Here is a 24,654-nt window from a genome sequence, read left to right on the forward strand (position 1 = left end):
TTGGTGCCAGTTTCTCAGAAACAAAAGTCTGGCGTAAAGACCCGAATCTCTCTTCCGAAGGCTCGATCAAGTGACCGAGTGGCTCGGCTGACACAAAAAAATCCTGAGGGAACTCAGTAGTGTTAAATGGTGTCATAGTTCAACAGGGGGCAAGAAAATAAATATAAAGGTGAATTAAAAGTGAATATTACAGTAAGGGCGTGATGCTGTAGTAAATAATAGCTCCCTGTATTTCAGTGTGTGTGTGTGTGTGCATTTGTGTGGATTTTGTGCGCTCTGTGACAGCACGCGTGAGTATGCATGTTTAGGAGATACAGGACTCCTAATTAGTGCTGGGTTGGGATGCTATCTAACTAGCACAGTGTCATACATTTAGAGTGTGTGTGTGTGTGTGTGTGATGGGGAGGGGTTCATACCCTCTCAGTGCAGTCTGTCAGTCAATGCTGACTCATTCAAGACAAGGGCCGCTTTATTCCTTTTATTCCTCTGGGCAGCCCTGTGCCCAGACAGGCGGTGCAGTTCAAAACAAAAGGAGCCTATTTAAGTGCTGATTGGATGGTTGGCTGGTGTGGTCTGGGTTGAGGGGGCTCTTTTATTACTTGCTGTGCCATCTCTTCCTGTAGTTTAAATTGCCCCGGGGTCCTTTTGTCTCGGCTCCGTGGAGAGACCCCGACAGGCAAGCTCTTTCTGGCAACAGCCTGCCAGTGTGTCACATCAGTCAGTGCTGCCGGCGGTGCAGAGCCTCGTCTGTGCTTTGATACGCCACAGCCACAAGCACCTTGCTATGTGCCACCCTGTGGTTTCGTCTTCGTTCCCGACTGGTGGTGAAGTCAGCCGCTGTGCTGTAAAACGCTACCGACCTGACCGATTGCTCCTGTGTAGAACTTGTGGGTAGTTTAAATCCAGTTTGAACTCCAGCATGAAATCCCTCCCTTGGAAAAAAAGACGATAAAGCATTTAATGAGAAGAGTCATAGCTGACAAACAATACTTAATTGGTAATAAAGATGTTATATATATTTTTTTTTTAAAAACCCAGAGAAGTGGCTTGTTTGATTTAGGAACAGCAAAAGGCCAAATTTCATCCTATATTGGTTTTATACCCCCTCCTACATATACATACACACACATACACACACACACACCACCATCATCTTCATTGGCGGTCACTCGAAGTGAGTATGGCTGTCCTCTCAGTTGGGTTGTCTGTTTGTGGGTCTTCAGATGGCTGTAGAGGCCGAGCCGTAATCCACATACCTTGGTGCAGTGTGGACAGAGGAAAGTGGTGGTGGTTGAGCCTTTTTCTCTCTCTCTCCTTGCGGTGCTGTTGCATTTTCTCTGCAGCGAAGTGGCGTTCAATTTCATGACGTGCAGCTCCTTCCTGCACGGATTTCTTCCAGGAGTGCCTATCCAGTGCAATGTGTTTCCAGTTGCTCAATGTGATGTTGAACTTCTTCAGACTGGTCTTGATATTGTCCTTGAAACGTTTCTTTTGCTTGCCAGGAGGTCATTGACCTTCCTTCAGCTGGGAGTACAGGATCTGTTTGGGGAGATGTGTGTTAGACATGTGGATGACATGGCCTGTCCATTGGAGTTGGTGCTGCATTATTGTGGTGGTGATGCTAGTAATGTTGGCTTCTTCCAAAACGCTGATGTTGGTGCGTCTGTCCTTCCAGCTGATTATCAGGCTCTTTCGTAAGGATCTTTGGTGGTAATGTTCTAGGGCTCTCAGGTGCCTGCTGTAGGTGGTCAATGACTCTGCTCCATACAGCAGGGTGGGGAGAACAACAGCTCTGTAGACCAGGAGTTTTGTTTGGGCCCTAAGGTCTCGGTCTTCAAAGACTCTTTTCCTGAGTCTGGCATAAGCGCCACTGGCACAACTCAGGTGATGGTTGACCTCAGAGTCGATATCAGCTTTTGAGGGGAGAAGGCTACTGTGGTAGGGGACGTGATCAACATATTCAATAATTTTGTTGTCCACTTTTATGGTGGGCTGAATACATGGCTGGTTGGGTGGAGGCTGCTATAGGACCTGGGTCTTCTTGATGTTTAATGCTAGACCCAGGGCTCTGTATACTTTGGCAAAGACATTCAGAATGTCCTGGAGGTCTTCTGCGGAATGTACTGCAATGGCATTGTCGTCTGCATACTGAAGCTCCATGATGGTGGTGTCGCAGATTTTGCTCTTGGCCTTGAACCTATTAAGGTTGAAGAGCCTGCTGTCAGTTCTGTATAGGATTGGGATTCCCCGTAGCAGCTCTTTGCCAATGAGGTGGAGTATGGTGGCATTAAAGATGGCAAAAAGGGTGGGTGCAATGACGTATCCCTGTTTGACCCATTTCCACAGTAAAGGGCTCTGACTCAGAGCTGCTGTTGCTGAGCTCTGTGTCTGAAATGCCATCATGTAGAAGCCTCAATATTCTGATGTATTTGTCAAGGAAGCCATATCTTGATAGGATACCCCACAGAGCCTGGCGGTCTACTGAGTCAAAGGCCTTTGTCAGGTCTATGAAAGCCATGTACAAAGGCTGCCTTTGTTCACGGCATTTTTCCTGTAGTTGGCGTGCTGTAAATACCAAGTCTGCTGTACCTCTGGATGGGCGGAAGCCACACTGACATTCTGGGAATACTTGCCTCAGCCAGTTTTAGCAGTCGGTTTGGGAGGATGTGAGTGAGGACTTTGCCTGTTGTTGGCAGGAGTGAGATGCCCCTGTAATTTCCACATTCCGGCTTGTCCCCTTTCTTCAATATGGCCACTATTAGAGCATACCTGAACTCTGAGGGAAGTTCTTCTTTTTCCCAGACCTTGAGGAGGAGGGCGTGGATGTGGTACAGGAGCTCTAGTCCACCTTCCTTTAAGCTCTCAGCTGGGATCCCATCTGGACCGGCGACCTTGTTGTTCTTAAGGCTCCTGATGGCATCTTGAACCACTGTCATGGTGAGAGGTTCCCAAATGTCTTCTCTGATGGGACTCTGTGGAATGTGGCTGGCAATATCTGGTTCAGCTGTGCTGTTGCAGTTGAGGAGTTCCTGGAAGTGCTCCTTCTATTGGGCGTTAATGGACTCGTCCTTCAACAGCTCCTGCCTATCCTTTGAGCGCAGGGGGTTTAAGCCATGGTTGCTTGGACCGTAGACTGCCTTAGTAACACTGAAAAAGCCTCTGGTGTCAGCCAGTTGCTGGATTTCCAGAGCCTTTTCCATCCACCAAGAGTTCTTAAGCTCCGTCACCCATCTCTGGATGTCCACCTCAGGTCTGGAGTGAGCCACTCTTTTAGCCTTGCAGGCCGCATAATTTTGCCAGGCACAAAAGGCCCTCCTTTTCTTGGAGATGAGCTGTTCTATTGCTGTGTCATTCTCATCAAACCTGTCCTGGAGTTTTCTGGACTTGTACCCAGGGGTGGTTTTGCAAGTGTCGAGGATGGTGGACCTGAGCAGGCTCCAGTGCTGCTCAATGTCATCAGGATAATCTTGTTGGAGGGTTTCCCCAAGAGAGGCCTGAAGTCGCTGCTGGGTGGCAGTTTCATTCAGGCTTCCGAGGTTCAGTCTTGGCCGGATCGGCTTCTTTTGGACCCTCCTCTTTCTCTTGAATTTGATGGACATCATGGAGCGGATGAGGCGATGAGCTATCCAGCAGTCATCTGCATCGATCAAGGCCCTTGTGATGTTCACGTCATGGTGGTCTCTGGTTCGTACAATGACATAGTCACGGAGATGCCACTGTTTGGAGCGGGGGTGTCTCCAAGATGCCTTAAATTTGTTTTTCTGGCAAAACAGAGTGTTAGTGATGTTGAGGTCATACTGAGTACATTTGCTAAGAAGCAGAATGTCATTGGAGTTGATGTTCCCGATGCCTTCCTTTCCTATAGTGCCCTTCCAGAGGTGTTGATCTCGGCCGACCCTGGTGCTGAAGTCTCCTAGGAGAATAATCTTATCCTCCTTGGGGGATTCTTGACAGTGTCTCATCTAAGCAGGCGTAGAAGGTCTCTTTTACTTCCTCTTCGGAGTCTAAAGTAGGGGTATAGGCACTCACAATTGTTGCCATTTGGTTGTTGGCAAGCACCAGACAGATGGTCATGAGACGCTCACTGATTCCCACAGGAAGTTCAGACAGGTGAATGATAATCTGGTTCCTGATGTCAAATCCAACACCATGGATCCCTGGCTCATCACCAGTTTTTCCTTTCCTGAAGAAAGTGTAGCCACCCTTCTCCTCCTTCAGTTTTCTTTCGTCTGCCTGTTGGGTTTCAGAAAGGGCAGCTATGTCAATCCGGCATCTCTTCAGTTCTCTAGCGATGATCACGGTTCTTCTCTCCGGTCTGTCACTTGCACTATCCATCAGTGTGTGCACATTCCAGGCTCCAAAGTTCATGTTTCTTTGTTTCTGACAGCATGTGGTGATCCCTCTAGATGCAGTAATCCAGTCAGGAAGTTTGAGGCAGGCTATTTTTAGGGCACCTTTTTTAGCCCCTACCCCAGGTGGGGTGAGCAGATTGGATCCTAAAGAGGGCTGCTCAGTTGTGGGTGCAGCTACTGAAGGGATCTTTCTATCTCATTTCAAGAGCCCAGTGACTGAACCTAGCACCCACTGCCTGAGTTGCCGACTCATTACTAGGGGCTTCCAGATCTCACATTCCTGCCCCCGTTGCCACTTGCCGGTCGCCATAGGACTTAATCCAGAATGTTAGGGTGGATTCCCTTTATGGAGGATGCCTGTGCGTGACTTTGTTTAACGTGGAGAGACTGCTGCACAGACAGCCACCACATGGTCGTTGACAGATCTGGGTCAGGATCAAGTGGCATGCAGTCCAAGATGACTGGGGGCCCATTTCTGCTGCAGCCTTCATCCGCCTTCCCAGCCGTTGTGATGCTCCCCTAAAGTCAGCCATCATCCTCTAGTTGTTCCACCATTGAGGTCTTGGTCAAATTTCTCTTTGTAAGGGACTTCCCCCTCGACCTTACCACCATGGGTGACCTTACCAGGAGCATAGCTCCAGATGACATTGCTCTCGGGATCTCAGGACCACGCAAGCTTCTCCACCACGACAAGGTGACAATACCCCCTCCCACACACACACACACACACACACACACACACACACACAGATAATTACTGATTACTGTGCTATAGGATCAGAGTCACATGCAGAACTGTGTCTCTGTTATTACCAATGTTGGTGGCCCTCATATCTCCACATTAGAGTCTGTAAATCCTTTCTTGCCCTCATTCACCAACACGGGCTTCTCCGTCCTTGTGTGCCATACTAATACCTTGGAGACAAAAGTGGTGGTGGGGGGATGGGGAGAGCAATGAAAATACGCCTGAACGGTATGAAATATAAAAAAAAAACGGCTAGTCATAAATCCGGCATGTAGATGCTGCTTGGTGATAGATATGTTTGAAATGAACTGTTGGGTGTGTGAGTGTTGTCGATAATCTGACAGTTTACAGACTTTGAGAACAAATTGTGATGACGGCCGAGGATCTTACCACATGCTTTCTGATGCATGCTTACATATGCTGCTGGATGCTCTTTGACCATTGGAGGGTCTTTTATTAGAAAGCTTAAACCCACAGCTCACCTTAGTGCAGTTTGCCGCCTTGGGCTCCAAGTCGTTGAGAGTGACAAGCTCCTTCAGTAAGCTGCTCTCCTGATATCCTCCCTTCACGCCGCGCAGCTTGAAATAAGCCTGAGGTTTATAGAGAATGAGATGCAGGTTCACCGCAAACCCCGCCATGTCGATGGCGAAGGGCCGGTGTGGGTCGAACACAGTCTTCCACCCGAACACCTTGCCCAGGGTGTTCACTTTGGGGGACTCGTAACGTAGGCCACCCACAAAGGCCACAGGCCACACAGACACCTTTCTGGTGAAACGCATCTGTGAGAGAGAGAGCGAGAGAGAGAGAGATTTAATCCTGGTCAGACGTTTTCTCTATCTTTTACAGACATGTCTACAGGAATGTTTGCATAGAATGAATGTCAACAGCCATTCCTATTTTCCTTTGTGTAAAAGTCTACGGAGGGTGCCCCACGCCTCACCTCCTCAAACAATTCAAGGCTGTACGTGTTGTCGTCATCTGCAAAGTAGACGATCCCTGGCTGGCTGTTGTTGACGCTGAAGGTCTCCCGGAGCCAGCGCAGGGCCAGGTTTCTTTGCATGGTTCCCCTTGGTATTCGGGGGTCTCTGGTGTCCCCCCGCACTTTGTAGTTCCTGGGGGTCTCCACGTTGAGATGGGTGTAGTTGAGGCCCGAGTCCTTGAGGAGCTGGCTAACGAGTGAGGTCCTCCTCTGAGAGTCTTCCACCAGGATCCAGTGCAGGTTGGGGACGTGGAGAAACGTGTTGGCCAAACGTGTCAGCTCCGCCTTCTGCACCGGCCGGCTGTAGGTGGGGGTGATGACATGGATTGTAGGCAGCACGTCCGACCAGGGCGGAGGCCGGCTGTAGACATACTCAGTGCGCACCACCTCCACGATGTCCCGGTTCTGCTGGGAGCAGGACTCCTTGAGGGCAAAGGTGTTCCTGGAGTTGGAGCGACTGGCATGACTGTCATCTAGAACCAGGAAAATTGGGAGTCATGTGTTACAGCCTGCGTGTGATGTGAGCTGTGTGTTTCTTGTCCACATTTTCTTTGTCTGACAAGTAATGTGATTACATGGGCCATTTTGTATTTCTTTTCATCAAATCAGTCTGACTGACAATTTCTCCGAAAGTATTTTCAGATGCATTCACTCACGATCAATTTTGGAGGGTTTGCATCTCCCCCCCGAACCTACGCAGACAGTACTACAGCTATTGTGAGGTTGTGAATTATGGATTAGAAGCCTTCAGGCTCATGAGGTGTTTCACATCTAAGACAAAGCATCAGATGAAGCCAACTGGAAGAGGACGAGGAGCGATTTCTTTTTTTACCCTTTCGAATAGCGAGCAGGGGGGTGATGGCACTTTGATGCCAAACAGTGATGAGTAGTGTCCAGGGCAACACAATCAACACAACGGCTAGGATGTCTCGTCTCTTCGGCATCTCCGGGGTCAAACCTGTGCCATGTTGTTACCTGTAGGACACATCACCTGGTTAATGACTGCATTGGTATCCAATAGAACAGTGTTTCCCAATCCAGTCCTCAAAGACCCCCTATCCTGCAGATTTTCATTGTAACCCCGCATAGGTAGCCCTGCTTGTACTTACTCGACCAATCATCTCACAGCACTTAATTATGCAAGGTGTGCAACATCTGACATAATTCATTGATGATTGGTTGAATAACTACGAACAGGTACCTATTCAGGGTTGCAAAGAAAATCTGCAGGATAGGGGTTCCTTGAGGACTGGGTTGGGAGACACTGCAATAGAAAACCATGACTGAGAGTGCAAGAGATGACTGTACGTCCAGGATGCCTCTTTAATGTTACTTAACACAAAGCAGCTCTGGACGCTTGTGGAGATACTGAATAAAACAACAGTGAAGAATCCAATGAACATTAATTATACAAACAACTGTTGCTAAAAGTTGCAAATCAGAGGATGTCAATGTAACAACCAATCTTAGAACTTCCACCCAAAAAGTTGTTCTTGATTCACTGATATCTTGCTTTACAACAATAAATAAATAAAAAACCGCTAAGGTTTGCATCGCCTGCGTAAGTCTGAAACCTCTTTCATGATGCTCACAGACAGAGGTGGGACCAACTCCTCGTTTTCCAAGTCACAAGTAAGTCTCGAGTGTTGGCACTCAAGTCCCAAGTCAAGTCCTAAGCTTTGAGTTCAAAGTCCCAAATGGGTCATTATGTGCTCTTCGTTAAATGTAATGCCATTTCAGAAGTTCAACAACAGGTGTGTTAACGCACTGAATTTATGCAAATCGTGAATGCTTGTTTTAAAACGTGTACTTGTCATGGATTGATTCAAACTGGAACTTCTTTAAAAAGCATTTTGCGTTTGGTCTTGGACAAGGTCTCAAGTGTCTCGAGTCAGAAGGCTCGAGTCTAAGTGAAGTTACGAGTCACTGGTGTTGAAGTCACAGTCGAGCTGCGTGTCTTTTTCCACTGTCAAGTTTCTGACTCGAGTCCAAGTCTTCTGACCCCTGTAGTTTTTTTTTAGGGAGTTGTTCCTTAGCCGATGAGAGGGTCAAAGGACGGGATGTGGTGTTGCTGTAAAGCCCACTGAGGTGAATTTGTAGTTTGTGATATTGAGCTACACAAATAAAACCGACTTGACTTGACTTGACATCCTGACTTTATTCCTCCTCCGGCGAGGAGTTTGATGTTTCCAATGAAAAGTAAATCTTCTCCACCTGACTACTGCAACTCTTCACCGTGCTTCAGGGAGAATATGATCGACAGCCCGTAAATAGTCGCCGTGTTTCTCATTTACATTAACAGCAATTAAATGACAACTTGAATCATCGTGAGATGCGGTTTAGCCACTGTTACTGCCCAAGAGCACATCCAGTCACACCTGCACAGGTGTAACTGAGAAATGAGCACGGTATCAATGATCAAAAACTGAAATGATGCAAATAGTACATAACAATAGTGTAGCAGTGAGGAAAACCTCAGTCTCAGCTGTAGCCTCTTTGAACGTCCCGCGAGCTCATTAAAAAAATGAATAAATTTCCAGATAATACAGTCTTCTTAAGGCAAGTGTGAAATCAGCTCCTGACTACATTTATCAGCCCTTTGGCTGTATCCTGAGACGCTCACAGCCGAAGCTCGAGTCGAAGGGCCGCCATGCTGTGTGCCGCCAGAGCCTCTGGCTGGGACATTTCGGCCCTACAGAAACCAGGCTTGTGAAATACACACCTACTTCTAAAATTATGCCTATCCCAAATTCTTTATCCTTAATTTCTGGATGTTTTACTCACGGTTTTAGTCTTTTTGGACCCCCCCCCCTTTTGTCCCCAATTGTACTTGGCCAATTACCCAATTCTTCCGAGCCGTCCCGGTCTCTGCTCCACCCCCTCTGCTGATCCGGGGAGGGCTGCAGACTACCACATGCCTCCTCCCATACATGTGGAGTCGCCAGCCGCTTCTTTTCACCTGACAGTGAGGAGTTTCAGCAGGGGGATGTAGCGCATGGGAGGATCACACTATCCCCCCCCGGCACCCTGACCGACCAGAGGAGGCGCTAGTGCAGCGACCAGGACACATACCCACATCCGGCTTCCCACCCGCAGACACGGCCAACTGTGTCTGTAGGGACGCCCGACTAAGCCGGAGGTAACACGGGGATTCGAACCTGCGATCCCCGTGTTGGTAGGCAATGGGATAGACCGCCATGCCACCCGGATACCCAGTCTTTTTCTCTTTTTTTAATTAACAAGTTCCTTTTCTTGATGGTGAAGCGATTAGTGAATTTGTTTTAACAAAGTGCAATGCTATTATTATGATGGTTATTATGATGATGATGATGATGATAATCATTATTATTATTATACAAATGTCCTTTAACTTCATGCCATAATCCAATATAACAAGCGGGCGGGTCCATTCCTTGGGTCTGGGTTAGAATGAGGTAGAAGTCTATTTGATGGATAGTGCCTTCCTTAGGATATGAGGTGTTCCCAGTAGTGCCATCTTCTGTATTTCTTGTATTCTGATGTTACCCGGCGGGATCCGTTGGGTGTATTTCTCCATCCCTTCTTTTACAAGTCCCAGGGCTCCTATCACTACTGGTATTGTTGTGGTTTTCATCCCCCTCATTCGTTCAGTCTGGATTTCAAGGCCTTCTATACTTGGATTGTTTTTCAGTTACTTTTACTGAGGTGCTCCTTTCAGTCGGGATGGCCATGTCGATGAGGAGGCAGCTTATATCTTTTTTGTTCTTGATGACGATGTGTGGTCTGCTGGCCTTTATCTCACGATCTGTCTGTACTGGCATGTCCCATAAGATTGTGATGTCATTATTATTATTATTATTATTATTATTATCAGCAGATAGCCAGTGCCATTCAAAGCATCCGGGGTCAAACCTTATACTTCCTATTCTTCATAATTTTTATAATTCTGTTATCCTCATTTAGTGTTGTATTGTGTGAATTGTGTAAACACAACATCATTGCACGTTGTGCATCTTGGGAGGGAGATCCCTCCTCTGTTGCTCTCTCTGAGCTTTTTTCTCCCCGTTAAAGGTTTTTTTTTAGGGGGCTGTTCCTTATCCGATGCGAGGGTCTAAGGGCAGGATGTTGTGTTGCTGTAAAGCCCCTTGAGGCCAGTTTGTAATTTGTCATATTGGGGGCTACACAACTAAAACTGACTTGGCTTATACGAGACGAGTTTGGCCATGCTTTAGAGAGCGGTTGTCCACTTCAGAGTTATATTTAGCATCTCTTCTTCACCAGTGAATGGAGGAGCCGGTCCTTTGGTTTCCTTCGTCTAATGGCCCGTCATTGTGTTACTGTGTGATTTGTATTGTTGAATCTCATCTGGAGGCTTTCCACTGAGGAGCCGCGCAGCTGCCAGGCGCACGCCGCAGGCAGGCGTTTTGTCAAGGCATCGCCGCTGCCTGCCGCAGCCATTGCGCGCGAGAAAATAGGTCAGAAAATGCTCTCAGCTCCTCTTTTTGTCTCGTCTGAAAGCCTGCTGCAACAATACAGAGAGCATTCCTCGGGTAGTGTCGGCGATGCGTTGGTTTGGCCGGGCGGTGAGTCAGCATTGAACTGGCGGTGTTCAGACTCAAGGCCGTTTACTACCTGTGGACAGCGGTAGTAATAGAAACCAACTCCAAATTGTTCCGGGCGGGGTTATAAGTTCAAAGTACTGCACTGAAGAGGCACGAAACTGCTCAGCGTCTTACCCACATTTATAGCCTACACCCATCGTCAGTCAAGTGAGCGTCTCCGCTGCTGAACCCCGGTTAGTCCGTCATCCCTGCGGAGAGGAACACAGAGCACACATGATTATCACATTTCACTGTGCCTCATAGTCTGAATACCAGTCTGAGAAGTTAGCTTTGTGTTTCTATACGGACATGTGATGTTGTTCTCGGAGGCTTTACACATATCAACATTATCCATCCATCCATCTATACCGCTTCATCCTGCTCTCAGGGTCACGGGGATGCTGGAGCCTATCCCAGCAGTCACTGGGCGGCAGGCGGGGAGACACCCTGGACAGGCCGCCAGGCCACCACACAGGGCCCACACACACATTCACACCTAGGGACAATCTTCCGTTAGCTAAGGATAGCTAAAAATTGTTTTATAAACCCACGCTGACACGGGGAGAACATGCAAACTCCACACAGAGGACGACCCCCAAGGTTGGACTACCCCGGGGCTCGAACCCAGGACCTTCTTGCTGTGAGGCGACCGCGCTGCGCCACTGTGCCGCCCACCTCCAATTAACACATTAACACAGTTAACACCTCAAATTAACACATCACATAAAGACATGTAGGTCAGGTGAATCGGCCATACTAAACTGTCCCTGGGTGTGAATGTGTCAACCCCGTGATGGCCTGGCGGCCTGTCCAGGGTGTCTCCCTGCCTGCCGCCCAGGGACTGCTGGGATAGGCTCCAGCATCCCGCGACCCCGATTGGGACAAGCGGCTTGGATAATGGATGGATGGATGGATGGATGGATATATATATACACTACCGTTCAAAAGTTTGGGATCACCCAAACAATTTTGTGTTTTCCATGAAAAGCCACACTTATTCACCACCATATGTTGTGAAATGAATAGAAAATAGAGTCAAGACATTGACAAGGTTAGAAATAATGATTTGTATTTGAAATAAGATTTTTTTTACATCAAACTTTGCGTTCGTCAAAGAATCCTCCATTTGCAGCAATTACAGCATTGCAGACCTTTGGCATTCTAGCTGTTAATTTGTTGAGGTAATCTGGAGAAATTGCACCCCACGCTTCCAGAAGCAGCTCTAACCAGAGTAGAAAAAGAAGTGGGAGGCCGCGTTGCACAACTGAGCAAGAAGATAAGTACATTAGAGTCTCTAGTTTGAGAAACAGACGCCTCACAGGTCCCCAACTGGCATCTTCATTAAATAGTACCTGTTAGAGCCTGTTTGTGCTGTCCTCTGAAGGGAGTAGTACACACCGGTGTAGGAAATCTTCAATTTCTTAGCAATTTCTCGCATGGAATAGCCTTCATTTCTAAGAACAAGAATAGACTGTCGAGTTTCAGATGAAAGTTCTCTTTTTCTGGCCATTTTGAGCGTTTAATTGACCCCACAAATGTGATGCTCCAGAAACTCAATCTGCTCAAAGAAGTGCCCATCCAACCAATCCAACTTGTGGGAGCTGCTTCTGGAAGCGTGGGGTGCAATTTCTCCAGATTACCTCAACAAATTAACAGCTAGAATGCCAAAGGTCTGCAATGCTGTAATTGCTGCAAATGGAGGATTCTTTGACGAAAGCAAAGTTTGATGTAAAAAAAATCTTATTTCAAATACAAATCATTATTTCTAACCTTGTCAATGTCTTGACTCTATTTTCTATTCATTTCACAACATATGGTGGTGAATAAGTGTGACTTTTCATGGAAAACACGAAATTGTTTGGGTGATCCCAAACTTTTGAACGGTAGTGTATATATATATATATATGTGTGTGTGTGTGTGTGTGTGTGTGTGTGTGTGTATATATATATATATATATGTATATATAGTATATAAAATCCAGTGATTCAAGTAAATTCTTTATGAGACAGTACAAGCCTGTTTCATGCCATAATGGATTATTTTGCTCCTTATTTGTTGAGCACTTTCCCTACCATTGAGTGTTTCTTTTGACAAAGTTTTATACATATATGTGTGTATATCAGATGCTGCAACTATTGCTATTTGTGTATTTATGCAAAAATTAAAACCACTTGCATGCACGAATTTCATCTGTCTTATTTGCTCGGGTTGAAGGCAAATTCACACAGCCAAGGAGAGCTTGCCTGGCTCTTCCTTTGTCAGTTCCTTTGTCAGTGCCTTTGTCAGTGCTGCCAGCCATACACGTTTTAATGGCTGACGGATAGCAATTACAAGGTTCCCCTAGCAGAACCAGCGAAGGTAAATACACTCATCAGTCACAAAAGCTCTGTGTGTGTCTGTGTGTGTGTGTGTGTGAGATTCCGAGATGGTCCTATTGGTCATTCATAACGGCGGTACAATATCCCTGTCTTTAATCTGCAGCGTGAAATGCCGAATGCAAAGCCCGAGCAGCCGCCGTCGCCCGGCCTTCAAGAGTCCCCTTCAAACAGGCCAATCCTGCACTTCTTAATCACAACCGCGGAGCTGTAATTAATCCTTGATTAAAGAGGCTCAACCCCGGCGTGCGAGATCAAAAGGCTAATTATCACATCAGGAAGGGTCTTACAGGGGTCTCGCTTTTAGCCGCGATGCTGCAGATATCAACAGTCTGCATTGCGTCTCAGGCCAACAAACATCCACTTCCTCTGCCTCGAATCCCTCCGCGTCCCCACTTTTAGGCCGTGCGACGTTTGCAGCATCCACAATACCCTCACCAACGCCCCTTTTCCACTGCATGGTACGGCTCAGCTCGACTCTACTCTATTCCACTCTACTTTTTGGGATTTGGTTTTCCACTGCAGATGGCATCCCCTCAGGCCGAAGCCCCCCTGGTCATTTGTGGGTGTGTGGACTAGTTCTTCCTCCCTTGTCTACCAGCGCCCCACACGAGTGGTTTATTTTCAAAAAAACCTACAAGACCAACTCTAAATGTGTGCTTCACATGAACAATATTAGTGGCACTAAGAGATTTGCTGACAACAAATACTTTTTTTTTTTACAAATATTATCAACTATAAGTTTCATAAGACTGGCTTTGGCATTTCCTGGTTATAAACAGAGCCGTTCCGTTTCTCTCTGACCGACCAATGGTCAGATTTTATTTATATCTAAATAAATACAAATACATTTTATTTTTATTTTTTTTATATTTTTATCTGTATTCATTTTACATAATTTGATTTATATTTAAACAAATATACATATTTATATTTATTTATATTTTTGTTTATATTTATATTTTTATAATTTCATGTTTCTGTTTATATTTTTAAATATGTTTATATTTTATTTGTTTTTATTCATTTATTTTATAAGATTTTATTTATATTTAAATAAATGTAAATAGATATACCTATATTTATATTTATTTATATTGAAATTTTATTTTATTTATTTATTTATAGTGGTGGGGTCGCACGGTGATGCGGTGGTTAGCGTGGTCGCCTCACAGCAAGAAGGTCCTGGGTTCGAGCCCCAGGGTAGTCCAACCTTGGGGGTCGTCCCGGGTCGTCCTCTGTGTGGAGTTTGCATGTTCTCCCCGTGTCTGTGTGGGTTTCCTCCCACAGTCCAAAGACATGTAGGTCAGGTGACTCGGCCGTACTAAATTGTCTCTAGGAATGAATGAATGAATGAATGTGTGTGTGTTGGCCCTGTGATGGCCTGGCCAGTGTGTCTCCCCGCCTGCCGCCCAATGCCTGCTAGGATAGGCTCCAGCATCCCCGCGACCCTGAGAGCAGGATGAGCGGTTAAGATAATGGATGGATGGATGGATAGTGGTATTTTCATGTCACCTTTTAGTATGGGCTCCGCTCACTTGGAAACTCGATGGAGGTGGTACCAAAAAAAGTACCTGGTCCAGCTACTGCCCCTAATTTCTGTCCAATGGAAAACCAAAAAAAGCCAGCAGAGTCGAGTCGAGCCGGTACCAGCACCACGCAGTAGAAAAGGGGCACAAAATAGCTGCAAGTAGTAGTCGCACAAGTGACACAACAGTAAGCAAGATATACAAGCTTATGTGTAAGCTTCATTTACAAACACAGAGTCAGAGACGCTAATCCCCTGCGCCGCCTCGTCCCCCAGGCGGAGACTTGTCTGAAACCCGGCACGGATTTAGAGGAAAGGTAGAAAGGGCCAAGGAGCAGACTTGCTAGCAGGAGTGGCTGTGGATGTGAGACTTTGTGCTGATTGTTGAAGCTGCAGAGCTCCGAGTAAACACCGTGCAGCGGAGGACTGGGACTGGGCTGGTTTGCTGCTATGGAACACAATTATACCTGTCAATCAAACCCGGACCCAGGCCTCGGTTTCATGGCACGCCGGTGATAATGATTTCCCCGCTGCGATGAGTGCAACCACAGGGCGGCACCGTGGGCCGTATTTCATACTCAACTAAAACTGTGGTGACTGTAGGGAATAATTAAACGGACCCCTGTGCTGGTGCCGGGCGGGCGGGCGGGCGGGTGGGCCGCCTCGCAGACTCTCGCTTTGCGTGTTTGGTCACAACAGCACCGCGAGACACTCCGCAGAAACGACCAGCAACAGCTTACATTACACTGGGCTTCGCTTGAGACTAGTAGTTGGGTTAGACTGAACATACATTCTTGGTACCCCATCTTCCAAGGCCGTCCGGGTCGCTGCTCCACCCCCTCTGCCGATCCGGGGAGGGCTGCAGACTACCACACGCCTCCTCCCATACACGTGGAGTCGCCAGCCGCTTCTTTTCCCCTGACCGTGAGGAGTTTCACCAGGGGGACGTAGCGCGTCCCCCCCCCCGGCACCCTGACCGACCAGAGGAGGCACTAGTGCAGCGATCTGGCTTCCCACCCGCAGACACGGCCAATTGTGTCTATAGGGACGCCCGACCAAGCCGGAGGTAACACGGGGATTCGAACCGGCGATCCCCGTGTTGGTAGGCAACAGATGAGACCGCTAGGCCACCCGGACGCCCATTGCATTTTTTTTGTTTGTTAGTTCGTTACTTGTGTTAAATCAAAGTGGGCCTAAGACAGCCTCGCTACTTTCCGCCCCTGTCAAGCTTTAATGGTGGTAATGGGACGCGCACGGGGAGGGGGGGGCTGAGAGCCCACGCTCAGCAGGGGTTCGTAGAGGGACCCCCTAACACGGGGGGGGGGGGCTGAGAGCCCACGCTCAGCAGGGGTTCGTAGAGGGACCCCCCTAACACGGGGGGGGGGCTGAGAGCCCACGCTCAGTAGGGGTTCGTAGAGGGACCCCCTAACACGGGGGGGGGCTGAGAGCCCACGCTCAGCAGGGGTTCGTAGAGGGACCCCCTAACACGGGGGGGGGCTGAGAGCCCACGCTAAGTAGGGGTTCATAGAGGGACCCCCTAACATGGGGGGGGCTGAGAGCCCACGCTCAGTAGGGGTTCGTAGAGGGACCCCCCTAACACGGGGGGGCTGAGAGCCCACGCTCAGTAGGGGTTCGTAGAGGGAACCCCCTAACATGGGGGGGGCTGAGAGCCCACGCTCAGCAGGGGTTCATAGAGGGACCCCCTAACACGGGGGGGGGGCTGAGAGCCCACGCTCAGTAGGGGTTCGTAGAGGGACCCCCTAACACGGGGGGGGGCTGAGAGCCCACGCTCAGTAGGGGTTCGTAGAGGGGCCCCCTAACACGGGGGGGGGGGCTGAGAGCCCACGCTCAGCAGGGGTTCGTAGAGGGACCCCCTAACACGGGGGGGCTGAGAACCTACGCTCAGCAGGGGTTCGTAGAGGGACCCCCTAACACGGGGGGGCTGAGAGCCCACGCACAGTAGGGGTTCGTAGAGGGGCCCCCTAACACGGGGGGGGGGGCTGAGAGCCCATGCTCAGTAGGGGTTTGTAGAGGGGCCCCCTAACACGGGGGGGGGGCTGAGAGCCCATGCTCAGTAGGGGTTCGTAGAGGGACCCCCTAACACGGGGGGGGGGGGCTGAGAGCCCACGCTCAGCAGGGGTTCATAGAGGGACCCCCTAACACGGGGGGGGGCTGAGAGCCCACGCTCAGCAGGGGTTCGTAGAGGGACCCCCTAACACAGGGGGGGGGCTGAGAGCCCACGCTCAGCAGGGGTTCGTAGAGGGACCCCCTAACACGGGGGGGGGGCTGAGAGCCCACGCTAAGTAGGGGTTCATAGAGGGACCCCCTAACATGGGGGGGGCTGAGAGCCCACGCTCAGTAGGGGTTCGTAGAGGGACCCCCCTAACACGGGGGGGCTGAGAGCCCACGCTCAGTAGGGGTTCGTAGAGGGAACCCCCTAACATGGGGGGGGCTGAGAGCCCACGCTCAGCAGGGGTTCATAGAGGGACCCCCTAACACGGGGGGGGGGCTGAGAGCCCACGCTCAGTAGGGGTTCGTAGAGGGACCCCCTAACACGGGGGGGGGCTGAGAGCCCACGCTCAGTAGGGGTTCGTAGAGGGGCCCCCTAACACGGGGGGGGGGGCTGAGAGCCCACGCTCAGCAGGGGTTCGTAGAGGGACCCCCTAACACGGGGGGGCTGAGAACCTACGCTCAGCAGGGGTTCGTAGAGGGACCCCCTAACACGGGGGGGCTGAGAGCCCACGCACAGTAGGGGTTCGTAGAGGGGCCCCCTAACACGGGGGGGGGGCTGAGAGCCCATGCTCAGTAGGGGTTTGTAGAGGGGCCCCCTAACACGGGGGGGGGGCTGAGAGCCCATGCTCAGTAGGGGTTCGTAGAGGGACCCCCTAACACGGGGGGGGGGGGGCTGAGAGCCCACGCTCAGCAGGGGTTCATAGAGGGACCCCCTAACACGGGGGGGGGCTGAGAGCCCACGCTCAGCAGGGGTTCGTAGAGGGACCCCCTAACACAGGGGGGGGGCTGAGAGCCCACGCTCAGCAGGGGTTCGTAGAGGGGCCCCCTAACACGGGGGGGGGCTGAGAGCCCACACTCAGCAGGGGTTCATAGAGGGGCCCCCTAACACGGGGGGGGCTGAGAGCCCACGCTCAGCAGGGGTTCGTAGAGGGACCCCCTAACACGGGGGGGGGCTGAGAGCCCACGCTCAGTAGGGGTTCATAGAGGGACCCCCTAACACGGGGGGGGGGGGCTGAGAGCCCATGCTCAGTAGGGGTTCGTAGAGGGAACCCCCTAACACGGGGGGGCTGAGAACCTACGCTCAGCAGGGGTTCGTAGAGGGACCCCCTAACACGGGGGGGCTGAGAGCCCACGCACAGTAGGGGTTCGTAGAGGGGCCCCCTAACACGGGGGGGGGGGGCTGAGAGCCCATGCTCAGTAGGGGTTTGTAGAGGGGCCCCCTAACACGGGGGGGGGCTGAGAGCCCATGCTCAGTAGGGGTTCGTAGAGGGACCCCCTAACACGGGGGGGGGGGGCTGAGAGCCCACGCTCAGCAGGGGTTCATAGAGGGACCCCCTAACACGGGGGGGGGCTGAGAGCCCACGCTCAGCAGGGGTTCGTAGAGGGACCCCCTAACACAGGGGGGGGGCTGAGAGCCCACGCTCAGCAGGGGTTCGTAGAGGGGCCCCCTAACACGGGGGGGGGCTGAGAGCCCACACTCAGCAGGGGTTCATAGAGGGGCCCCCTAACACGGGGGGGGCTGAGAGCCCACGCTCAGCAGGGGTTCGTAGAGGGACCCCCTAACACGGGGGGGGGCTGAGAGCCCACGCTCAGTAGGGGTTCATAGAGGGACCCCCTAACACGGGGGGGGGGCTGAGAGCCCATGCTCAGTAGGGGTTCGTAGAGGGAACCCCCTAACACGGGGGGGGGGCTGAGAGCCCATGCGCAGTAGGGGTTCGTAGAGGGACCCCCTAACACGGGGGGGGGCTGAGAGCCCACGCTAAGCAGGGGTTCGTAGAGGGGCCCCCTAATTACCGCTGCCGTCCCTGTTCCAGCTGACTTTTCGTCTTCTTTCTTTCTAATGACGGTCCATCACAGGTCATTTGAAACGGTATCTGCTGCGCGAGAACAAGCCCCGCCTGATGTGCGGTAGGATTTTATCGGCTGCTTAAGAGGCTGTGAGCTGACGTTGCCCCTCTGGCACGGACATACAAACCGTCGCTGAACAGTGTGTGAGTCGTTGCTTCCCCCTGCTATCAACATCATCACGTTCTTTAAACCATCCACCCACCCAGCCACTGACCGAACCGCCGACCCTGCTCTCAGGGTGGCCGGGATGCTCCCGGCAGGCCGCCAGGCCATCACAACACACACATTCACACCTAGGGACCATCTAGTACGGCCGAGTCACCTGACCTGCACGTCTTTGGACTGTGGGAGGACACCGGAGCCCCCGGAGGAAACCCACGTAGACACGGGGAGAACGTGCAAACTCCACACAGAGGACGACCCCCAAGGTTGGACGACCCCGGGGCTCGAACCCAGCGCCTTCCTGCTGTGAGGCGACCGCGCTAACCACCGCGCCACCGTGCCGCTGAATCGTTGCTTCTCCCTGCCATAAAAAGGATCATTTTAAATCAAAAAATAAAAAAAATCACTTGACTAAAGGATGCAGCACATTTTACGTGACCGGTCAACGTCGTCTTTCTTCGTGACTTCCAACCGTCACGTTCATTAGTCACGTAGGCCTGATAAATTCGTCAACAGAAAAACTCTTCTTGTTTCCAGCGACACATTATTAACACGTTTAGCAGTGCTGCCATCGCTTGGGCTTAATATCTCTCACGCGTTAGAATATTAAAAAACCTTGAGATACTTTCCTATAACTGCTGAGTATTATTTTAGTATATAATTAAGCCATCGCTCAACCATTCTGCCAGTGGGAAACTGATTGAGCGTGTAAGCCCACCCCCCACCCCCCCACTGCGCTGCCTGAATCAGATCAGTTGAGGAATGAAAGTCCAAAGTCCAAAAACTCAGAAAATTTAAAAAAAAAACAACTCAAAAACTTGAGTCATTAGAGCACCAGGACTCTAATCTACAGGTCTTACAGTAGGAATCAAACCACCGCCATTACACACACACACACACACACACACACACACACACACCGAAACCACATCGTTAGCTAACGACAGCGAAAGCAGTCTGTCAGCTTCCTCTCCAGGGCCTCCTCGTTAGCGAGGGTTGCCAGCACCATCGGGATGACGTGCTTGCCAGACAAGTCTCCTCCGGTCCTCTCGGTCCCGAGCTGGTCTTGTCGCCTCCGACAGTTTCAGACCAAGCCGTTCTCTGACGTCATCAGATACTGCCTTTTTGGTCGCCCCCCCCCTGGTGTGGTTCCCAAAATCGCTGTCTTTGTTCATTTACTTCCACCTGGACGACACGTGTGGCCCCGAAGAACGATAGCTCTCCTTTTTCATTACGTGCGCCATTAGTCCTCTTGTTGTCCCTGGTTCATTAAGGATGCTCGCTTTCGTTCGTTTCTGTGTCCGACTCATTCGAAGCACCCTACGATAAAGCCACATCTCTGCGGCCTCGATCCTGTCTGCCGCCGCTTGCTCCACTGCCCAGCTTTCAGCTCCGTGTGACAACGCTGGCCAGACGAGGGCTTTACGTAGACTGACTTCCCCTTCTCTCCCTTATTCCCCCGGCTCTCCATATTGGTACCATCTCCATCACTCTGGTCTTCGCTGTCAGCTTACAGAGTCAAAATTACCCACTTTCCCCCTCGGGGGTGAATAAAGTGTGCTGATTCTGCTTCTGATTCTGCAAAATCCAGTTGCTCTGGGCTCCGGGGTGGCATGGCGGTCTATTCCGTTGCCTACCAACACGGGGGTCGCCGGTTCGAATCCCCGTGTTACCTCCTGCTTGGTCGGGCGTCCCCTACAATTGGCCGTGTCTGCTGGTGGGAAGCCGGATGTGGGTATGTGTCCTGGTCACTGCACTAGCGCCTCCTCTGGTGGGTTGGGGCGCCTGTTCGGGGGGGGGACTGGGGGGAATAGGGTGATCCTCCCACGCGCTACATCCCCCTGGTGAAACTCCTCACTGTCAGGTGAAAAGAAACGGCCGGTGACTCCACGTGTATGGGAGGAGGCATGTGGTAGTCTGCAGCCCTCCCCGGATCGGCAGAGGGGGTGGAGCAGCGACCGGGGCGGCTCAGAAGAGTGGGGTAATTGGCCCGGATACTATTGGGGAGAAAAAGGGAGAAAAAAATTAGAACCCCCCCCCCCAAAAAAACCGTGATGGCCTGGCGGCCTGTCCAGGGTGTCTCCCCGTGTGCCGCCCAGTGACTGCTGGGATAGGCTCCAGCATCCCCGCGACCCTGAGGGCAGGATAAGCGGTTTGGATAATGGGTGGATGGGTGGCGTCATTAGAGCATCATGACTCTAATCCACAGGTCTCACAGTAAGACCCAAACCCCACACCAGGACTACATCGCTAGCCGCCGACAGCGAGAGCACGCTGTCAGCTTACAGAGTCAAGATCAAACTGCTGCTTTGAGGAAAGAGGAGCCATCACTTTTAGCATCATTCACAAGCTGAATATAGATTTCCACATCGGGCTGCTCTTATAATCTGCATCAGAACATCTACCAAGGTTCATTAGTTTCATGTCTTACCAGCAGGGCAGGAGAAAACACATCCACAGTGCCATTAAACAACTTCCTGCCCTGAAATGAAAAATATAATCAGCGGACATCTTCCCTGGCGTCGGGGCATTTTTGCCTCCCCTACCCCATATAGTTCACTTCCCTTCAACTTTCCCCGTGCTTCTATTTCGGGTCGGTCTTCAGAATTGGGGTGGTTCCGCACGGACCCCAACTCAGTCGACCAGGAGCGCACCGGATTCATTACTCGCTCTCGTTAGTTTAAACAGAAAATGTAAAAGAACAGAATAGAATCAAACGCTACGTGTTTCTAACCAGTTTTGTGCTTCTGGGTTTACTGGGAAGATGTTACTGGGTTACACGCCGACCTTCTCCATTATCTTGGCTACGGCCCGCAGGAACAATGTTCGAGGCCGAAATCTTTGGCATGAACCGAAATGCCTGAGATTTGACTGAAAGCAGATTTTTCACAGGTTATCTTTATCTGGGCTTGGACACAGAACGAGAATTGTGCCACACCAACTCATCCAGTGGCCACGCAAGTCTTTTAATACTGAAGGTGTATTAATGACCTCTGCAGGGGCGGGGGGGGGGGGGCGCTGGACAAGCTAACTTAAACATCCCTTGAGTCCAGCATCTATTTGAAATGCCAACATGGGTTGTTGGTCTGCACCAGTGGCGGCTGGTGCTAAACATTTTTTTTGGGGGGGGGGGCAATTTACCTTGGCACAGCACACCTGACAGCTGCTTTAATGTCCACACAGTCACAGATTTATTAAGAAGGACGATGCGGCCTATAGATGTTATCAGGGTTCGTAGACGGTGGATGATTGACAGTCGAGACGAGACGTGGTGTCGGGTGTGAACATGATTGACAGCCACGAGAATCGTCCAATCACAGTAGATCAAAAAAACATTAAAACAACACAATGCCAGTAAAAGTGGGAGTGTCTGGGGCGACACAGACCTGCGCCCCCATGGAAAACCTGAAGAAGCCAATCAGACAGCAGCCTCGGGTCACCTGCTCGCCACAAGTTTGAGGGCTTACATAAGGTATGGTTTGGCCCAGGAAGTATATGTACTCAGACAGAAATCAACCAAACACCATTTGAACCCTTATTTAATGCTGCTGACAGGAGCTCACAGACTGACAACACTTTTATTTCATCATTATTTGCATCATACAACTAAATTATATTTAACATGTTTAAGTAGATTTTCATCTCTTGATATCTGAAGGGGGGCGGCGCCCCAGCACTCTGTACTGGCCAGCCGCCACTGGTCTGCACCCTAAGAGCCATACTTCCACCTCACAATATGAAGTGATGGTTAAGCTAAATACATATGTAATAAGTTATTTCAGACTTGGACGCTTGGAACAGTTATATTTTTGAGTTTCATAAACAAAGTGGTGAATGGATTCATTTCTGTCCGCATGGTGCGCGCAGCACTTTTCCATGCAGTCATAAAACTCTGCCTGGCAACAGCGATTTCATGATATGGAAGCTCTGGAAGAAATTCAATTTGACCTTTACCGGTCAAAACACAATTAATACATTTTGCAGCCCCGGGGTGCACACACACAACGATATATGCTTGACATAATTAGATAAAAAAAACCCTGCCACCCCCAAAAGATGCAAAACTGTCAATTTATTTGGTATTTCCACAGCATTTAGAAATGTTTTATATCAAACAACAGTACGTTCATGCACAGTACTTGGCTGGCCCTCTAGGCATTGCTGTTGCAACAGACAGGAAGACGGTATGTGGCATTTTGAATTGCCTTGCCCTGTACCACTGGACCCGAAAACTGAAAAAAGATGGACGAAGACCCAACGTTAACAAGTCTAACACATACACACAGCTTCTGGGACGAGGCTATAACAAGCCAAACGAACTCGGGGTCTGGCATTACCGACTGCAGACACGTCAGCCCAGTGCTGAACACCGACGGACCCTGACTCGCTCAGAGAGAGGTGGAGGAAACAAGGCAGAAGATGCCAAACCCAGTTAGCGCTTCAAGAGAATAAGCTTCTTATCAGGCGTTTAAAAAGTTGCAGGGGAGCTCGTCTAAACTATAAATAGGCCTCGTCTGATATCAGACCTCTCAGAAGGCATCTTTTAAATCCTTTCTCAACTGTGAAATCCTTTCTAATTATTTAATGACGGTTAAATACCGGGGTCTGGGTAGGAGCTGAGGTAGACACAAACCGAGGGCAAGCTGATGAGAGCTTCTCGATGGCAACAATCCCGGCGAGCACTGAGCAGGACCACAGTCCAGTACACGCTATGTTTGTATGCCATCCATCACAGCAGCGATGACTTTCTGCAACACCTGTCACTGCACCTTTGCAGTGTTGTTAGCATCCTTACAACGTAGACCACGTGGTTAGAAACTCAAGGGCAAAGCAAATACTCAGTGCAGCTGAGGATACTGCACGCCGTATGCAATATTCATCAGAACAACAATCAACAAATCACATGTTCGCCCACTGTTCCTTTTCTCCACAGGTAATTTATTTGCATCGAGTGACAGAAACACCACCTTTGGCGCTAGCAAATTCACTGTACAGGGATCTTAACAGGAACCTGGCATAACAGTGTGCCGTTATTTTCCCCATTAAATCCTCACTACAGCCGTCTGCATCTCGACAGCCGTCGTTAATTCGCGATGGTGACTTCTGCACGAGGCGTGTCGTGAAAGACAGCATCCATCTTACAGAACGATGTACAGCTGTTAAATCTAGTTTAACAGCCTCATCTGCTGCCACTGGCCCGAGATGTGGGAATTGTGCGCCGGGATTAAAAGGTTTAGCCTTGCCGAAACAGTAGCTCACCGCAGTGCCTTTCACTTGCTCCCAGTGCTGCGGCTCATCGGTGTGCATGGTGTGCAGCATGGGAGTGAAGCGTTTCTGATGTCAAGAGTTCAGCCTCCCGTTCCTGCTGAACGACCAGGAAGTGTTCGTCTAATAACCACAACAGTAATAGCTGTCATCGAAACCAAGAGATTCATACTCACAGAGAGGACAGAAGACGTATTTTTTCTCAGCCTAGTCCAGTTGAGCTGTGTTGATGATGATGATGATGATGATGATGATGATGACAAGGGTAATGATTATGATGGTGATGGTGATGATGATGGGCCTTGAGGTGTCAGCTAGCGTGATCTGAGGGATCCATCAAGTTCTCGTCCCGGTGAAGGAGAGAGTGTTTTGACCACAAACCAGAAGAAACACTGCGGGGTGTGGGGGGGGGGGTGAGACGACTAGCCAGTTGGGTGACAGCGTCCGGTGGGCGCTATCCAATCCTCATGCAGGGTCGCGTTGTCAGAGCCAGCCCCTGTAGAGACAGAGGAGGTCATCCCTCTGAAAGAATGCCGCTACTCATTGCTAAAACAAAGGCCGGGATTGTCAAAGCTGACGGCAAGGGG

The 24,654-nt window shown here is 50.2% G+C and overlaps 1 protein-coding gene across 1 annotated transcript; it reads right to left on the reverse strand.

The window, feature by feature from the left end:
- Positions 1–411: 411 nt before the first annotated feature.
- Positions 412–24,293, reverse strand: b3gat1b (beta-1,3-glucuronyltransferase 1 (glucuronosyltransferase P) b). The gene is made up of 7 exons (XM_056285060.1): positions 24,244–24,293; positions 10,796–10,865; positions 6,909–7,051; positions 6,038–6,549; positions 5,580–5,876; positions 5,166–5,267; positions 412–932 (listed from the first exon to the last, which is right to left on the reverse strand). The coding sequence occupies exons 3-6, from the start codon at positions 7,018–7,020 to the stop codon at positions 5,181–5,183; spliced, it is 1,008 nt and encodes a 335-aa protein (XP_056141035.1). The 5' UTR covers positions 7,021–7,051; positions 10,796–10,865; positions 24,244–24,293; the 3' UTR covers positions 412–932; positions 5,166–5,180.
- Between the last annotated feature and the right edge of the window lie 361 nt (positions 24,294–24,654).

This window comes from Lampris incognitus, chromosome 8 (assembly GCF_029633865.1).
Source record: "Lampris incognitus isolate fLamInc1 chromosome 8, fLamInc1.hap2, whole genome shotgun sequence".
Lineage (NCBI taxonomy): Eukaryota > Metazoa > Chordata > Actinopteri > Lampriformes > Lampridae > Lampris > Lampris incognitus.